We start from the raw sequence: 12996 nt of genomic DNA, 5'->3' as shown, positions 1-12996 counted from the left end.
TTTATTTTTAAATTATTTGTCACTTTTTAAACTAAATTAGAGGAATCTTTCCAATAATTATTTAGTTTTTTAGCTTTTGTTATTAACTTTTCAAAATTCTTTTACTTGTTTAAACAATTGATTGTTTATCGTTTCAAAGAATTTGATGCTAAAGAAAATATAATGATAATAAATAAAAGAATTAGTTATTTTTATTTAAGTAATCAAAATAAACAATCAATCTGACGATATAGCTTTCTTTGTTTATAAAAACGATTGTGAGTCCTTCCTTATTATCTCTCAGTTCTGAATAGAATAAAATTTACTTTTAGTTTAATTTAGTAATTATAAATAAATAAAATAAATACAAACACACCTTCACTTTGTGATTATTTCGCTTGTAAATTGAATTGAAATATAGTTTTGTGGTTTATGAAAATCTACAAAAAAAATATGAAATAAATTATTTTAACAATATTATATTACCTGACAAAATTTTAAGGGTTTATCAGGATTATCTCTATTGTTCAATCTTTCTAATTGTCATGTGGATCGCCTATTGCAATGTACATGGCATATAAGAATATTAAACAAGAATTACGATTTAATCTTTTTTACCACTTTTGGACAATCAACAGTGTTGGTAGAGATCGTTAGAAAGCCCCTGACCATTGATTTTCCGTGGCTTGACTTTGAAGATTTGTTTGTTGGTATTTTTTTGTTGTTTTGTTAAATAATAATTTATTTTATTGCAGATTTGGAAAGTCAGTCGTGTTGGTAGAAATCTTTCGAAAGCTCCTGACAACAGACTTTCCTCTTCGACAATTTTTAATTGTTAATTTAAGAAGAACCAATCGTATTGGTAGAAATCGTTAGAGAGCCCCTAACAATTGGTCTCTCAAAATTAACAATTTTTAAATAAAGTTTATTTTTAATTACGATATAATCTTTTTTATCTTTCTCGCCCAGAGATGCAGATCGTTTAAGTAGAGATTGTTAGAAAGCCCCCAACAATCTGCACTTCTTAAGTTTGAAAGACTTGACTTTGTAGATTTTGTTGTTCTGAAATTTCCTTATATTAAAATATAAAAGAAAGCTCTTACCAGTTTAATACTGTACAGATTAAAGAGACAGAAACACGCATTTACTTAGCTTATATAGTTGCGTCCCTACCCTTAATTTTCTGGGTTAAGTAAAATTCAAAATGTGCGAGTGTGTTATATATATATATATATTTTCATTGTGTTATCTGTAGATATCTTCTCTCTCTTTCTATTATTTTCAGAAATTCAATTTATCTAGTTTTAATTTCATTTCTTTATGTAATTTTATTTTTCATATTTATTAATTTATAATTTTTAGATAATTTATTATTATTTTATAGTAAAATTTTGGACTATTGAAATACCATTTCAATGCCCCCTTAAACAAATGAATTTTTTTAACATAAAAAGAATTTTATTTGTTTAAAAAAAAAATTAATTTCAATTGTCAAAAAGAGAGAAGAAAAATTAATTTTATTCAAAAAAAAAAAATTCTTTTTTAAAGGAAAAATTTGCAAAATTTTGCTCTGTAATGCCCCTCTAAACGAATGAATTTCTGAATCTATGAATAAATTTATTCGTTTATAAAGAGAGAAAAGAAGTAATTTATTTATGATATTTACAATGGTGAGCTATTATGCTCCTGGGGCTCTTACATGTTCATCCTCAAATTCGTCCTCATAATCTTCTTCTACCTCATCGTGATTTAAGAATAATTCGTATGAGTCTGATTTAAGTATAGCTAGTTCTTTTTCTAATAACCAATCGTCAAGTGAATACAGTTGATTTATTTTCGCCCATCCCACATGATAATGATTATTAACGAATTTTTTTATATAGAAATTACCGCCATATAGCTAATATTAAAAACAATGTTTAAAAAAATATCTAATTTTTTTATTTGTTATGAAAATAAAATTTTTAAAATTTAAAATCTCAGTACTTAATTTTACAATAAATATAACTTTAATTAGTGTAAAATTTATTTTATATTATATTATATATAACATTTATAATTTTTATTAAATTGATATTATTTTAATTATATCGCTCTTTGGAAAAAATATTCTCTTTGTATTAATCGATTCTGTCAGATTGTGTCGGTAGTCCAGTAGGTAGCTCCACCTTAAGGCAAAGATAAAAATTATCTACTTAAAAGCAACTTACTATCTACTGGTAAATTTAATTAAATGAAAAATTTTATTTACGCAAGGTAAAACAATTTATAAATTCAAGAAGTCACAATATTTTTAAATTCTTCTCGATAAGATAACGATCGTTAATAATATTTATTTCTTTTATATTATAAATTATATTATATTTATTTAATAATTAAATAATTTCGATCCATATTTAATAAATAAATAAATGAAATATAAATAAATTAATTAAATAATAAAAAATAATAATTTACTAATTTCAAAAACAAAATTAAATTTTCAATTTTTTTAAAACTATATTTAACGACAAAAAAATTTTTAAAAAATTTATTTCAGGATTAATAAAAATATTCTTTTTTTTGTTTTCAGGTCGTTAACAATTTTTTTTAAATACATACCTATCATGAAATATTAAGAAGGTATTGCGGTTTTCCAAATAATTAATTAATTAAATTAATAATTTAATCGCATAGAAACGCTTTAAGTAAATAGTTTGTTTTTTTTTTAATTCGAAAATTTTAATTTATTCGTATTTTGCGAAAATTAATGGCATTTATTTCTTAAATTAAATCTTTTAAATTTTATAATTTTTGTAAAAAATAATTTTAAAAAATTGTCAACGTTTTTACTTACTTTTTATTGTGGTAAACTTATTTGATAAAATATAAATGATTTAAAAAATAAATAAAATTTAAAACAAAAAATTTTTTTTTTCATTTATAATTAAAATTTCTCTTATTTCTAAATTTACAAGAATTAATATTGTTTGATTTAAATTATACTTTTACTATACTGATGATAAAAAAATTACAATAATTGAAACAAAATTTAAAAGAATAAAATTTTTTTTATGCAATAAATAAGTAAATAAATTAAAAATCCTAAGAACAATAAAAATAGACGAAACATTGGAATAAACATGTATTTTTTTTTATCTATTTACAGGAGAGTCTTCTATATTATCAAGTCCTTAAATTCATTATACACAATACATAGTCTTATACGATTCACTGTTTGATCGGTGAACACAAAATTCCGATTATGTTCCGTGTTTTTAACACTTTCTTTATAATCATCTAAATATTTATGACACATGCCTTTTTCATGGTCACAATATATAGTAAAAGATAATATAATTACAAAAGATTTGTCGCTGATGTTTATATATATATCGTTATTGCTGTTGACATCATCAGAAAAAAATACATAAATAATTTATTACTGCCCTGAGATAATATACATGTTTCCTATTATTTTAATATTATTACTATTTCAAATTTACAATAAAATATCTTCAATAATAATATTAAATAAATTCGTATAGTAAAAAAAAAACAAAAAAAAAAAAGAAAAAAATCACCTTTCTCATAACTAATCAATACCTACAATAAAAAATATAGAAATTAAATATCAAATTTCGTCTTTAAAAGTTATTTTAATTCGCTATAAATAATTAGATCTAAAAAATATTTCCATATCACACTATAAATATAATTTCCAAAATATGTATATATAGTGAAATTTTCAATGTTCTAAAAAAAAAAGGTAAAATTTTCTTACGTAAATATTTAAAAATTGCATATTAATAATAATTAATAAATAATCAAATTAATTAATAACTTAAATTAAAAATAACATTAACTAATGTTTTTAACGTTATTAAACTATAAACAAATAAATTATTAAATTTTATTTTAATACAATTTTTTTTTTTAATCTTTGCATTTTTAAGTAAAATTTACTATATACCTATATAGTTTTTTGTTTCATCATGTAGTGGCGTTAGAAGAAAAAAATATATAAAATAATTAAAAAAAAAAACTCCAATTAAAATTTTGCATTATTATTCTCAGGACAGTTATTAAATAAGAGAAGAATTTCGCATTTTTCCTTAGCATGGAAAAGCGCTAATTCATATATTATATATATATATATTTTTTCTTTTTATAAAAGAAGAATAAGCACACGACCCAAGTGCCATCTGGGATTTATCCTCGTCACGGTAACTTTTTTTTTTTTTTTTTTTTTTATCGAGAGTGTAAATGTCCACCATATCTTGATATTATTATTGTTATTAATATTACTATTATTATTATTATTTTTTTTTTTATTAATTATTATAGTAGCTAATAGATGAATGAAAGGCGATTAATAGCGGCGGTGCAAGAGCGCGGGGCTTTTGTATGATTTGCAAGATCATTGAAATATGTTTTTGATTCGTTTTTTTTTTTTTTTTATACAGTAATGCAAGATTGTGACTAATTTTGAGAATTGTAATTTTTATTGCGTCGAATCCTACGAGATACCCGCGTTCAAGCACTGTTCGCTCGCGTGTTTTGTGCGGGTCGATTATGTGCAGTGGATTACATCTGATTAATATAAACATGAACAGGCTTGAAAGCTCTGTTCGATTTGGTTACATTGTGGAGTAAGCGTGTTTCTTTTTTGTCGCTCCATTTTTCGCATTTTTTTTTTCTGTAAGAGTTCCATCAAATTTTTTTTACAATAAGTTGTTTTGAATTATATTTTTAATTGATACAGTGTTTTTCTTTTTTTTTCTTAAAGAAAAACATTAGAATAAACACACTATGAGTGGAAATTGATTTTAGAACTTTTTTTTTAAAATTGCAGAAAATAAAATCGAATAAAAGGTTCGCAATACTAGGATAACATAACCTCCAACTAAAAATGTTTTTGTATATTTGAAATTAATTGTATAATTTTGTTTCAAAATTTTTACGTCCGTTTTCTTGGTTATTTGGATAATAATTTTTACGAGGCCTTAGTTACGGTCTTTATTGATGTTTATTGATGTTATAAAATTGGTTGACAACGTTTCGATACCTAAGTATCCTCTTCAGGTCACAATTTTGGAATAATAATGTGGAAAAAATTTTTTTGGAAAATACATGGTTTATGGCGCACAAGGTATAAAAAAGAAACACCTGCAAATAATTAGATTTCGTCAGCAAGAGTGATTCTTTAATGTGATTAAAATATTTTGTAAAACTTACCTCATAAAGAGGGTTTCTGTTATTTATAAGATTACATTGTTATAAAATGATTTTAAACAGGTTTAAATAAAAACGTGACACTTGTAGGTTATGTATTAGTCAATATAGATATTTAGTAGTTGATATCGATATTTCATAGTAATCAATACTCGATACTACTACTACTAAATATCTATATCGACTAATACATAACCTACAAGTGTCACGTTTTTATCGTTTTTATTTAAACCTGTTTAAAATCATTTTATAACAATGTAATCTTATAAATAACAGAAACCTTCTTTATGAGGTAAGTTTTACAAAATATTTTAATCACATTAAGGAATCACTCTTGCTGACGAAATCTAATTATTTGCAGGTGTTTCTTTTTTATACCTTGTGCGCCATAAACCATGTATTTTCCAAAAAAAATTTTTCCACATTATTATTCCAAAATTGTGACCTGAAGAGGATACTTAGGTATCGAAACGTTGTCAACCAATTTGATAACATCAATAAAGACCGTAACTAAGGCCTCGTAAAAATTATTACCCAATATATACTTTTAATTATTTATTATTAATTATTTCAATATTTATTTGTATTTTGAAAAAATATAAACTATTCCAAAAAAATAATTGATTTTATTATTATTAATTATTAATATTATTAATAATTTTCTTTTTGTTAAAAACCGTTTTTTAATTAATTTCATAATGAAAAGACCTTGTACGATTATTTTGGTTTTACATATAATTATAATTCATCATAAAATTAGATCTTATATTTCATTTGATTTTAATAAATAATAATTCATTTTTTGTTCAATTGAAAGATTCTATCTTCAATTCTGTTGAATTTTATTGAAAATCATTTTGTTTAAAAAATATTAAATATAAGAAAAAATTCTCATTTTTTTGCTCAATCGTTTTTTAAATAAAATTATATACCTATTTTCAATAAAATTCAACGAATACAAATTGTATAGAATTTTTCAATGAGAAAGTTATTTATTAAAATCGAACGTAATATGCCGCAATTGACCTTCATGAAGTTGGCGTCGACGTTCAGCGCCGAAATTTGTTTTTCACAGGACCAAAAATGTTAAATTACTTTTTTTTAAAAAAATTTTTGGTCGAAATAATGCCTTGAGAAATATTTTTCAACTTATTATGTGAACCCAAAACTTTTTTAAAAATAATTTGATATTCTTGGTCCCGTGAAAAATAATTTTTGACGCTGAGCGTCGACGCCGACTTCATGGATGGTTGCAATTGAAGAAAAATGGAAAAATGTAGAAAAATTATAATATAACAGATGATTTAAATTAAAACAGTTTTTTAAAATTGTATTTAGTAATTATGTCAAAATGTATTATAATTATTTCACATTATTGTTTTATTTTCTCTATATAAAAGTGTTTTATAGTTTGAGGTTATGTCTAAAATTGAACCTCCTCAAATTGTAAAAATTAAAAAATGACTAAATTATATATATTGTACTATTAGATTTTAATTAATAAATTTCAGCATTGAAAAAAATTACATTCAAATAATCTTGACTATTATCAAATAAATATTTACTTGAACCAAATAATTTTTATATGAATATTAAACTGTATATTTGAAACAATAATTTTTGTATTTAAAATAAATACACTTTAATTGACTATTAATTAACACAAATAAATATTTGTTACAAATAAATATTTGATAAAAATAAATATTTAATAATAATCAATTAACCGATTTTATTTGAATCAAATAAATTTTGTTTTCAGTTAAATTTAATAATTAACTAGTGCGTTTATTCTGTCGGATTGACTATATTTTTCAATTTTTATCAGTGAAATCATTTTTTTAAATTCACTAAAATTTAGTCATACATAGTTTTTGTTTTTTTTTGTTTTGTGGAACAACTTGTAAAACTCCCAATTTTCCTAAATGACGGGTTCTCAAAAACCATATACACATAATATTTTTCTATATAAAAAAAAGGAGATTTATCTTAGACTCAACATTAAAGGAAAAATTTATTATAATAATAATGATTTAGACATATCATAACGAGTTAAAAATGTACAAAAGTAAAAATCAATTAATTGTACACAATAATTGATGTTAATGAAACTTTATAAAAATATATTTTGACTTTGATTATTAATATTTATAATATACATATACGAAAGTCAATAAATTTCATTTCATAAAATATTTAACGAATATTATCGTTTTTTTTTTGTTTTTGTTTTTACCGAATTAAATAAGTTGACAATTATTATATTTATTAATTTAAAACTATCTTAAAATTTGTTTCTATATTTTTTTTTCTCAGGTATTTGTTTGAACTGCGAGATAAATTGCATTTTGATAATTTTTTTTCAGAAATTTATTTATTTTTTTTTAAATTCGTATCAGAAATGAGATGATTGTCAAATTTTTGGGAAATAAATTTTGTGATTTTTTTTTTAATAAACCCCGAATGTATTTTTGAAAACCAGAAAAGACTATTTTTTAATTTTAGAAATGAACATTTTTTAGTTTAAGGAATTTTTTTTTTTTTACTTTTTATGGAATCAAATTTTTTCTTTAACTTTTTAATTTTTTATTGATCCTTTTAATGTAACGCACATACATTGTTTTTTTTTTTATGAATCACAGAAAACAATTAACGAGTTATAATAGATGAATAAAGAAAAAATTTCTAATAATATAATATATATTATATAAAGCAATTAAGATATATATATATATATATAAAATTGTGAATAATCTCAGGAGTTGTTTTTTTGGTAAAATTTAAAATCTGGTTAAAATTTTTTTTTTTTTTCGTAACGGAATATCGGGAATTTTACAATCAAATCTCTTGTACTCGTTTCCTTTTTTTTTCTTTTTTCTTTTAACGAGCATGCGAAAGATCTGAAAGTATACACTTATACGAGAAGAGAAAAGAGTATTTGGAGTGGACGGGGGTCGACGGCTAAATTTTTATATCCCAATACGTATACGTATATATTATGTATATGCATACATAGTAGTTTAGTGTTTATTTATACTGTTTATATCCACCGCTTATGAATGGTTTCGATTGCTCTTTTTTTTTTGTCTTTGATACTCAAGTTATTATAATAACTTTTTTTGCTAAAAATGCATGCTATGGCGTTCCTCGTGTCTTGTCTCGTTTATTATTATTTTTATTATTATTATTATTATTAATATTATTATTATTATTAATTAACTGCGACAATTATTTCATTTACAAATTCTAAATCGATACTCGGTAATATGAAACTACTTATGAACTCTATACAGCTGCGGACGGGTACGTCGGGCTAAACCGTTTTTTTTTTCGACGCATATTTGTCTTTTTTTCTGTTTTTATTACACCTAATTAATGTCGCATAGCAATTCTCTATTATGTCAAAATTAAATTGACAATCGTGAGATCACGATATTTTTCTTTTCGAGGCGTTGAAAAAAAAAGAAAAAAATTTTAAATCAGCCTCTCTTATATTCTACCTTGATCAGTCATTTTACTCCCTGACGTACCCATCAACACATCATTCATACAATTGGTTTTCTAGAATACGCCAACAGGATTGACTTCGGTCGAAACTACGCGACTAAATAATTTTTTTATTTTTTTATATATTTATCTACAAACGTTGTGTAACATTGTACACAGATTAAAACAGCCGAGAGAATTTTTTTTGGGGGAAAGAAAAAAATTTGTTAATCATTCGAAAAGATGAATCAAAATGTCAGATTTCTATTTTTTTTTTTTTCTACGGCGATTGCCTTTTTTTTGCAGCTTTTCTTTATATTTACAAATACCCATGATGGGGGGTGGTGGGGGCTTATTTGACAAATTTTGATTTTTCACACGAATGAAAATCAATTTTTTTAGTCCCTTTTTTAAAAACACGAATAAAGACAAGTGCGTCGGATAAGATTATTCGCTTTTTTTTTTTTTTTTTTTGACTTCGCTGCACAAACACACCGTAAATATTAATAAAACGTATTACAATTCCAAATTGATTTTGAGAATTGGTTACGGGTGAAAAGCAAAACACTGTCGATAACGAGGCTACACTACAGAATATTATACATTGCGACCGAGGCGTACTTGTAATATGCATCGTTGTTTCGTAATTGCTTGAATAAAGATATGGATCATGTCGAGAGCCAATTCCCTTGACATTACTTTCTTATAATAATTATCGTCTTAAAGGGTTGACAAAGTCTTCTTCTTCTTCTTCTTCTTCATCTTCTTTTTTTCTTGTTAATTTATAATTGTTTCGTGCGCTGAGAGCGCGGCATTTTTTTTTTTTTTTGGATATGATGAGTTATTTTTTGAAAAAGGAATCCCCCTTTTTTGTGCTTGGGATTTCTTTTTTTTTGAAAAAGAATAGGGATCTTTTTTTTTGACAAAGTGTCGAAAGAAAATTATCTAGTTTTTTGAGCGTATATACTACGCTTCAATTTGATCGTCAGATGTCATTATGTCAGGAGCCATTGACAAATCTTCGGCCATGTCTTCGTCTTGTCCGGAATCGTGGTCATGACTCTCGGGATATTCCCTTCCGTCCACTGGGTCCTCCTCGTGATCATGATCCTGTTCATGTTCATGATCCGTTGGCGCTTCAAGTTCACGTTTTATCAATCTCGACAGTTTTCCACCCTCGGGACATTGACCTTCTTGTTTTATATGCACAGCTGGTTCATCCAGCGGTGACCTATCACATTTTAATTAAAAAAAAAAAAAAAAAAAAAAATTAGTTTTCTCCATATTAGTAATAATTGCACAAAAATAAATTTATATCAGAATTGTCAAGATTTCTTTTTCTATAAAAAATTTCAAGTTTCGTAAGTACACCCGAAAAAATACAATAACAAAAAAATTACAAAAATTAAAAATTAATTATATTCAGGCGTCGGATTATACGACTTTTTTCGACTTATTTTAATAAAATGCGATTTTTCGACTTTTTTTTTACATTTTTCTTAAAAAAATTTTTAAACAAAATACGTTTTTTTTAGTTTAGAATGCAAATCTTCTTCAAATCTTCTTTATTTCAATTATTTAACAAATTTTTAACTAAAATTCTACACTAAATTAATTATTTTTAATAATTTTAATTAAATTCTTCACAAATACAAATTATCTTAAACTATTTTTCAATTAAAATTTTTTATGAAATTTAATAATTGTTTATAATTTAAAAAAAAATTAGCAAATAAAATTACAAAAAAATTTTCAATTCAAAATCACTTGAAATTTAATTATTTGCAAAAATTTCAATTATTTGAAATTATTTTTATAATATTCTTCAAAAATTCAATAATCTGAAAGTATTCTTCAATTAAAAACTTTTGAAATTCAATTTTTATATGTGATTTTTAATAAAATCTTCATCAACAGAAATCACTGAAAATTTCTCTTATTATAATTAAACACAATCTTTTGAAATTCAATTATTTTAAAAAATTTCAATTAAAAAGCTTTTAAAATTTTATTATTTCTAAAATTTTCCATCTAACATTTTTTTTGAAATTTAATAATTTCAATTATAACTCTTCTGAAATTCAATAATTTTTAATGATTTTTTATAATATTCTTCAAAAATTCAACTAACTTAAACCATTTTTTACTTAAAATATTTTAAAATTATTGTATTTTTGTCTGAAATTTCTAATAAATTTTTTAGTGAAATCATTAAAAACTTTGAAATTAAAAATCACTTGAAGTTTAATTAATTTCAAAAATTTGAATTGTAAATCTTTGAAAATCCAATTATACTTTTAAAAAATGTTATCTAAAATTTATTTGATAAATTATTTTCAATTCTGTAAAATTTATAATTATTGTCTGAAAATTAACAAAATCATTTGAATTTCAATTATTTCTAAAAATTTCAACTTTAACTATTTCAAAATTATTATTTAAAAAAAAAATTTTATTTAAAAATCTGTAAAACTTGATTAAGTATATTGTCGGAAATTTTTTTTAACCATCAAAACTAAAAACTATGACAAAATTTTTAATTCGAATATATTGCTTAAATCAGAATTGAAAAAATTATAAAAAAGGAACTTTTAAGAATATTTTTTAGAAATTTGTCCTACTTAAATAAAATTTTGAAAAAATTTGTCTTACAATTAGTTCGATTCTGAAATATTTGAAATAAATTTTATTGATAATATTCATTATATAGAATTATTATCATTACAGAATTAATAAAATAAATTTAATATTTAATAACACAAGTTATTTAAAGTAAAATATTTATTAACCAATTAAATTTTGTTAAAATAAAAAAAATCGACTTTTTCGACTTTTTTTTTGAATATAAATTGACTAAAACGACTAAAGTCGATCCGAGGCCTGTACATTATTGTAAAAAAATTTTTCCTAAAATTCTCATTTTATTGTGGGGAATTTTTAAAATTATTTTTTTAACATTTTTTTTTTCTTAAAGTTTCTATTTTTGCGCGATTTTTAAAATTAACCAATCATAATTTTTTTTTTATAATTTCTGATTGGTCAATTTTTAAAATTGCACTAAAGTCTTTCTGTCCATTTTTTTCGGTCATTTTCAGTTTCGGACAAATGGAAATCGGCGTTTTAAGAATTCTATTAAATAATAATTCGGATAAATGAAGATTCGGTGAATTGAAAATTCGGGCATTTAAAAATTCGAATCACTTAAAAACTCTGTTGAATGAGAATTCTGCTAAATTAATATTCGGTTTAATTAGATTTTTTAAAAGAAAAAGTAAAGAGAAATTCTGTAAAATAAAGATTACCTAAAATTTTTGTTAAATAAAAATTCGTTTAAAAAAGAAATTCTCCCAAATGCTTATTTGAAAAATAAAAAAATGGTTTAAATAATAATTATATCTAATAAATTTCTTGAAAATGAAAATTTTAACTAATGATTTTTATAAGAAAATCATGCGCCCCATATAGAATACCAAAAAAATTGTAATTACGTAATATTTTTGCTGTATTATAATGGAACTTACATTAAATCACTGTGGGGCATCACGTGCTCCTTATCAGGGCTTGTTGTTATTGATGTACACATTGAGTTGTTCAGAAAGCCCATATTAGACTCCCCCAGGGCAGCCTGGAAATACTCAAATTGCATTAGATGGTTAGTTACTGCGTGAATTACAATCCATATTAAATAAAATTAAATAATCAAAATACTAAAACTACATTTTACTATATTAATACGTATATTAAAATCAAAATAATATTAAAAACTATTATTGTTATCAATAAAAAAAAAATTAGTTCTCACAATCAATTTTTATTGAAAAAAATTTTTTAAACATTCAATAAAACAGATTATAAAAATAAAAGAGATATTTTTACAGAGATATTAAACGAAAATGGTACATAGAAAATAATAATTATGCAAAAAAAAAAAAATTGTTCAATTTTATTCCTTTAAATTTTAATGCATTTAAATATTTAATGATAAAATAAAAATGATCACTCGGTTAATAATAAATTTTTAATAAATATAACGATTTCTCCGAGTCAATAGATTACAATTTTCATTAATAATTCAATTTAAAAATGTCAATTTAATGGCTTTTGCACAGTATAATTTTCTATCTACCTTCATCAAAAAAAAAAGTATATAAAAAATATTTAATGAAAAAGTTTTCTATATTTAATTTAATTTAAAAACAATTTTTAATTCTTAAAATAATAAAAATATTTTCAAATAAATCAAATTAAGGGGGTGGGTCAGCGAAATTTTTTTCATTCTTGTATGGCAAAAATTTTTTATTTCTGCAAACAATCAAA

The 12996-nt window shown here is 22.7% G+C and overlaps 1 protein-coding gene and 2 long non-coding RNA genes across 12 annotated transcripts in view; 1 reads left to right on the top strand and 2 right to left on the bottom strand.

Moving 5' to 3' along the window:
* Positions 1-3090: 3090 nt before the first annotated feature.
* Positions 3091-5358, bottom strand: LOC127285961 (uncharacterized). The gene is made up of 2 exons (XR_007843684.1): positions 5197-5358; positions 3091-5127 (listed from the first exon to the last, which is right to left on the bottom strand). It is a non-coding gene; the product is annotated as an uncharacterized LOC127285961 (long non-coding RNA).
* Positions 5345-5813, top strand: LOC127285966 (uncharacterized). The gene is made up of 2 exons (XR_007843685.1): positions 5345-5485; positions 5555-5813. It is a non-coding gene; the product is annotated as an uncharacterized LOC127285966 (long non-coding RNA).
* A 1250-nt stretch (positions 5814-7063) lies between these two features.
* The window catches only part of LOC127285903 (forkhead box protein P1), a 426402-nt gene continuing 420469 nt past the window's right edge, over positions 7064-12996 (bottom strand). For 8 of the 10 annotated variants that reach the window (XM_051312187.1, XM_051312131.1, XM_051312164.1 and 5 more), the window contains 2 exons: positions 12201-12313; positions 7064-9910 (listed from right to left, as the gene is read on the bottom strand). In XM_051312187.1, the coding sequence (XP_051168144.1) occupies positions 9646-9910; positions 12201-12313 (378 nt within the window). In that variant the 3' untranslated portion in view covers positions 7064-9645. The remainder of the gene's footprint in view (positions 9911-12200; positions 12314-12996) is intronic. The other 2 variants (XM_051312122.1, XM_051312148.1) reach the window with 1 other exon arrangement.

This window comes from Leptopilina boulardi, unplaced genomic scaffold (assembly GCF_019393585.1).
Source record: "Leptopilina boulardi isolate dan_hultmark-lab unplaced genomic scaffold, ZJU_Lbou_2.1 LbouV2_121, whole genome shotgun sequence".
Taxonomy (NCBI): Eukaryota; Metazoa; Arthropoda; class Insecta; order Hymenoptera; family Figitidae; genus Leptopilina; species Leptopilina boulardi.
The sequence above is the reverse complement of the archived record's forward strand: the minus strand, read 5'-3'. Positions and strand labels throughout refer to the sequence as shown.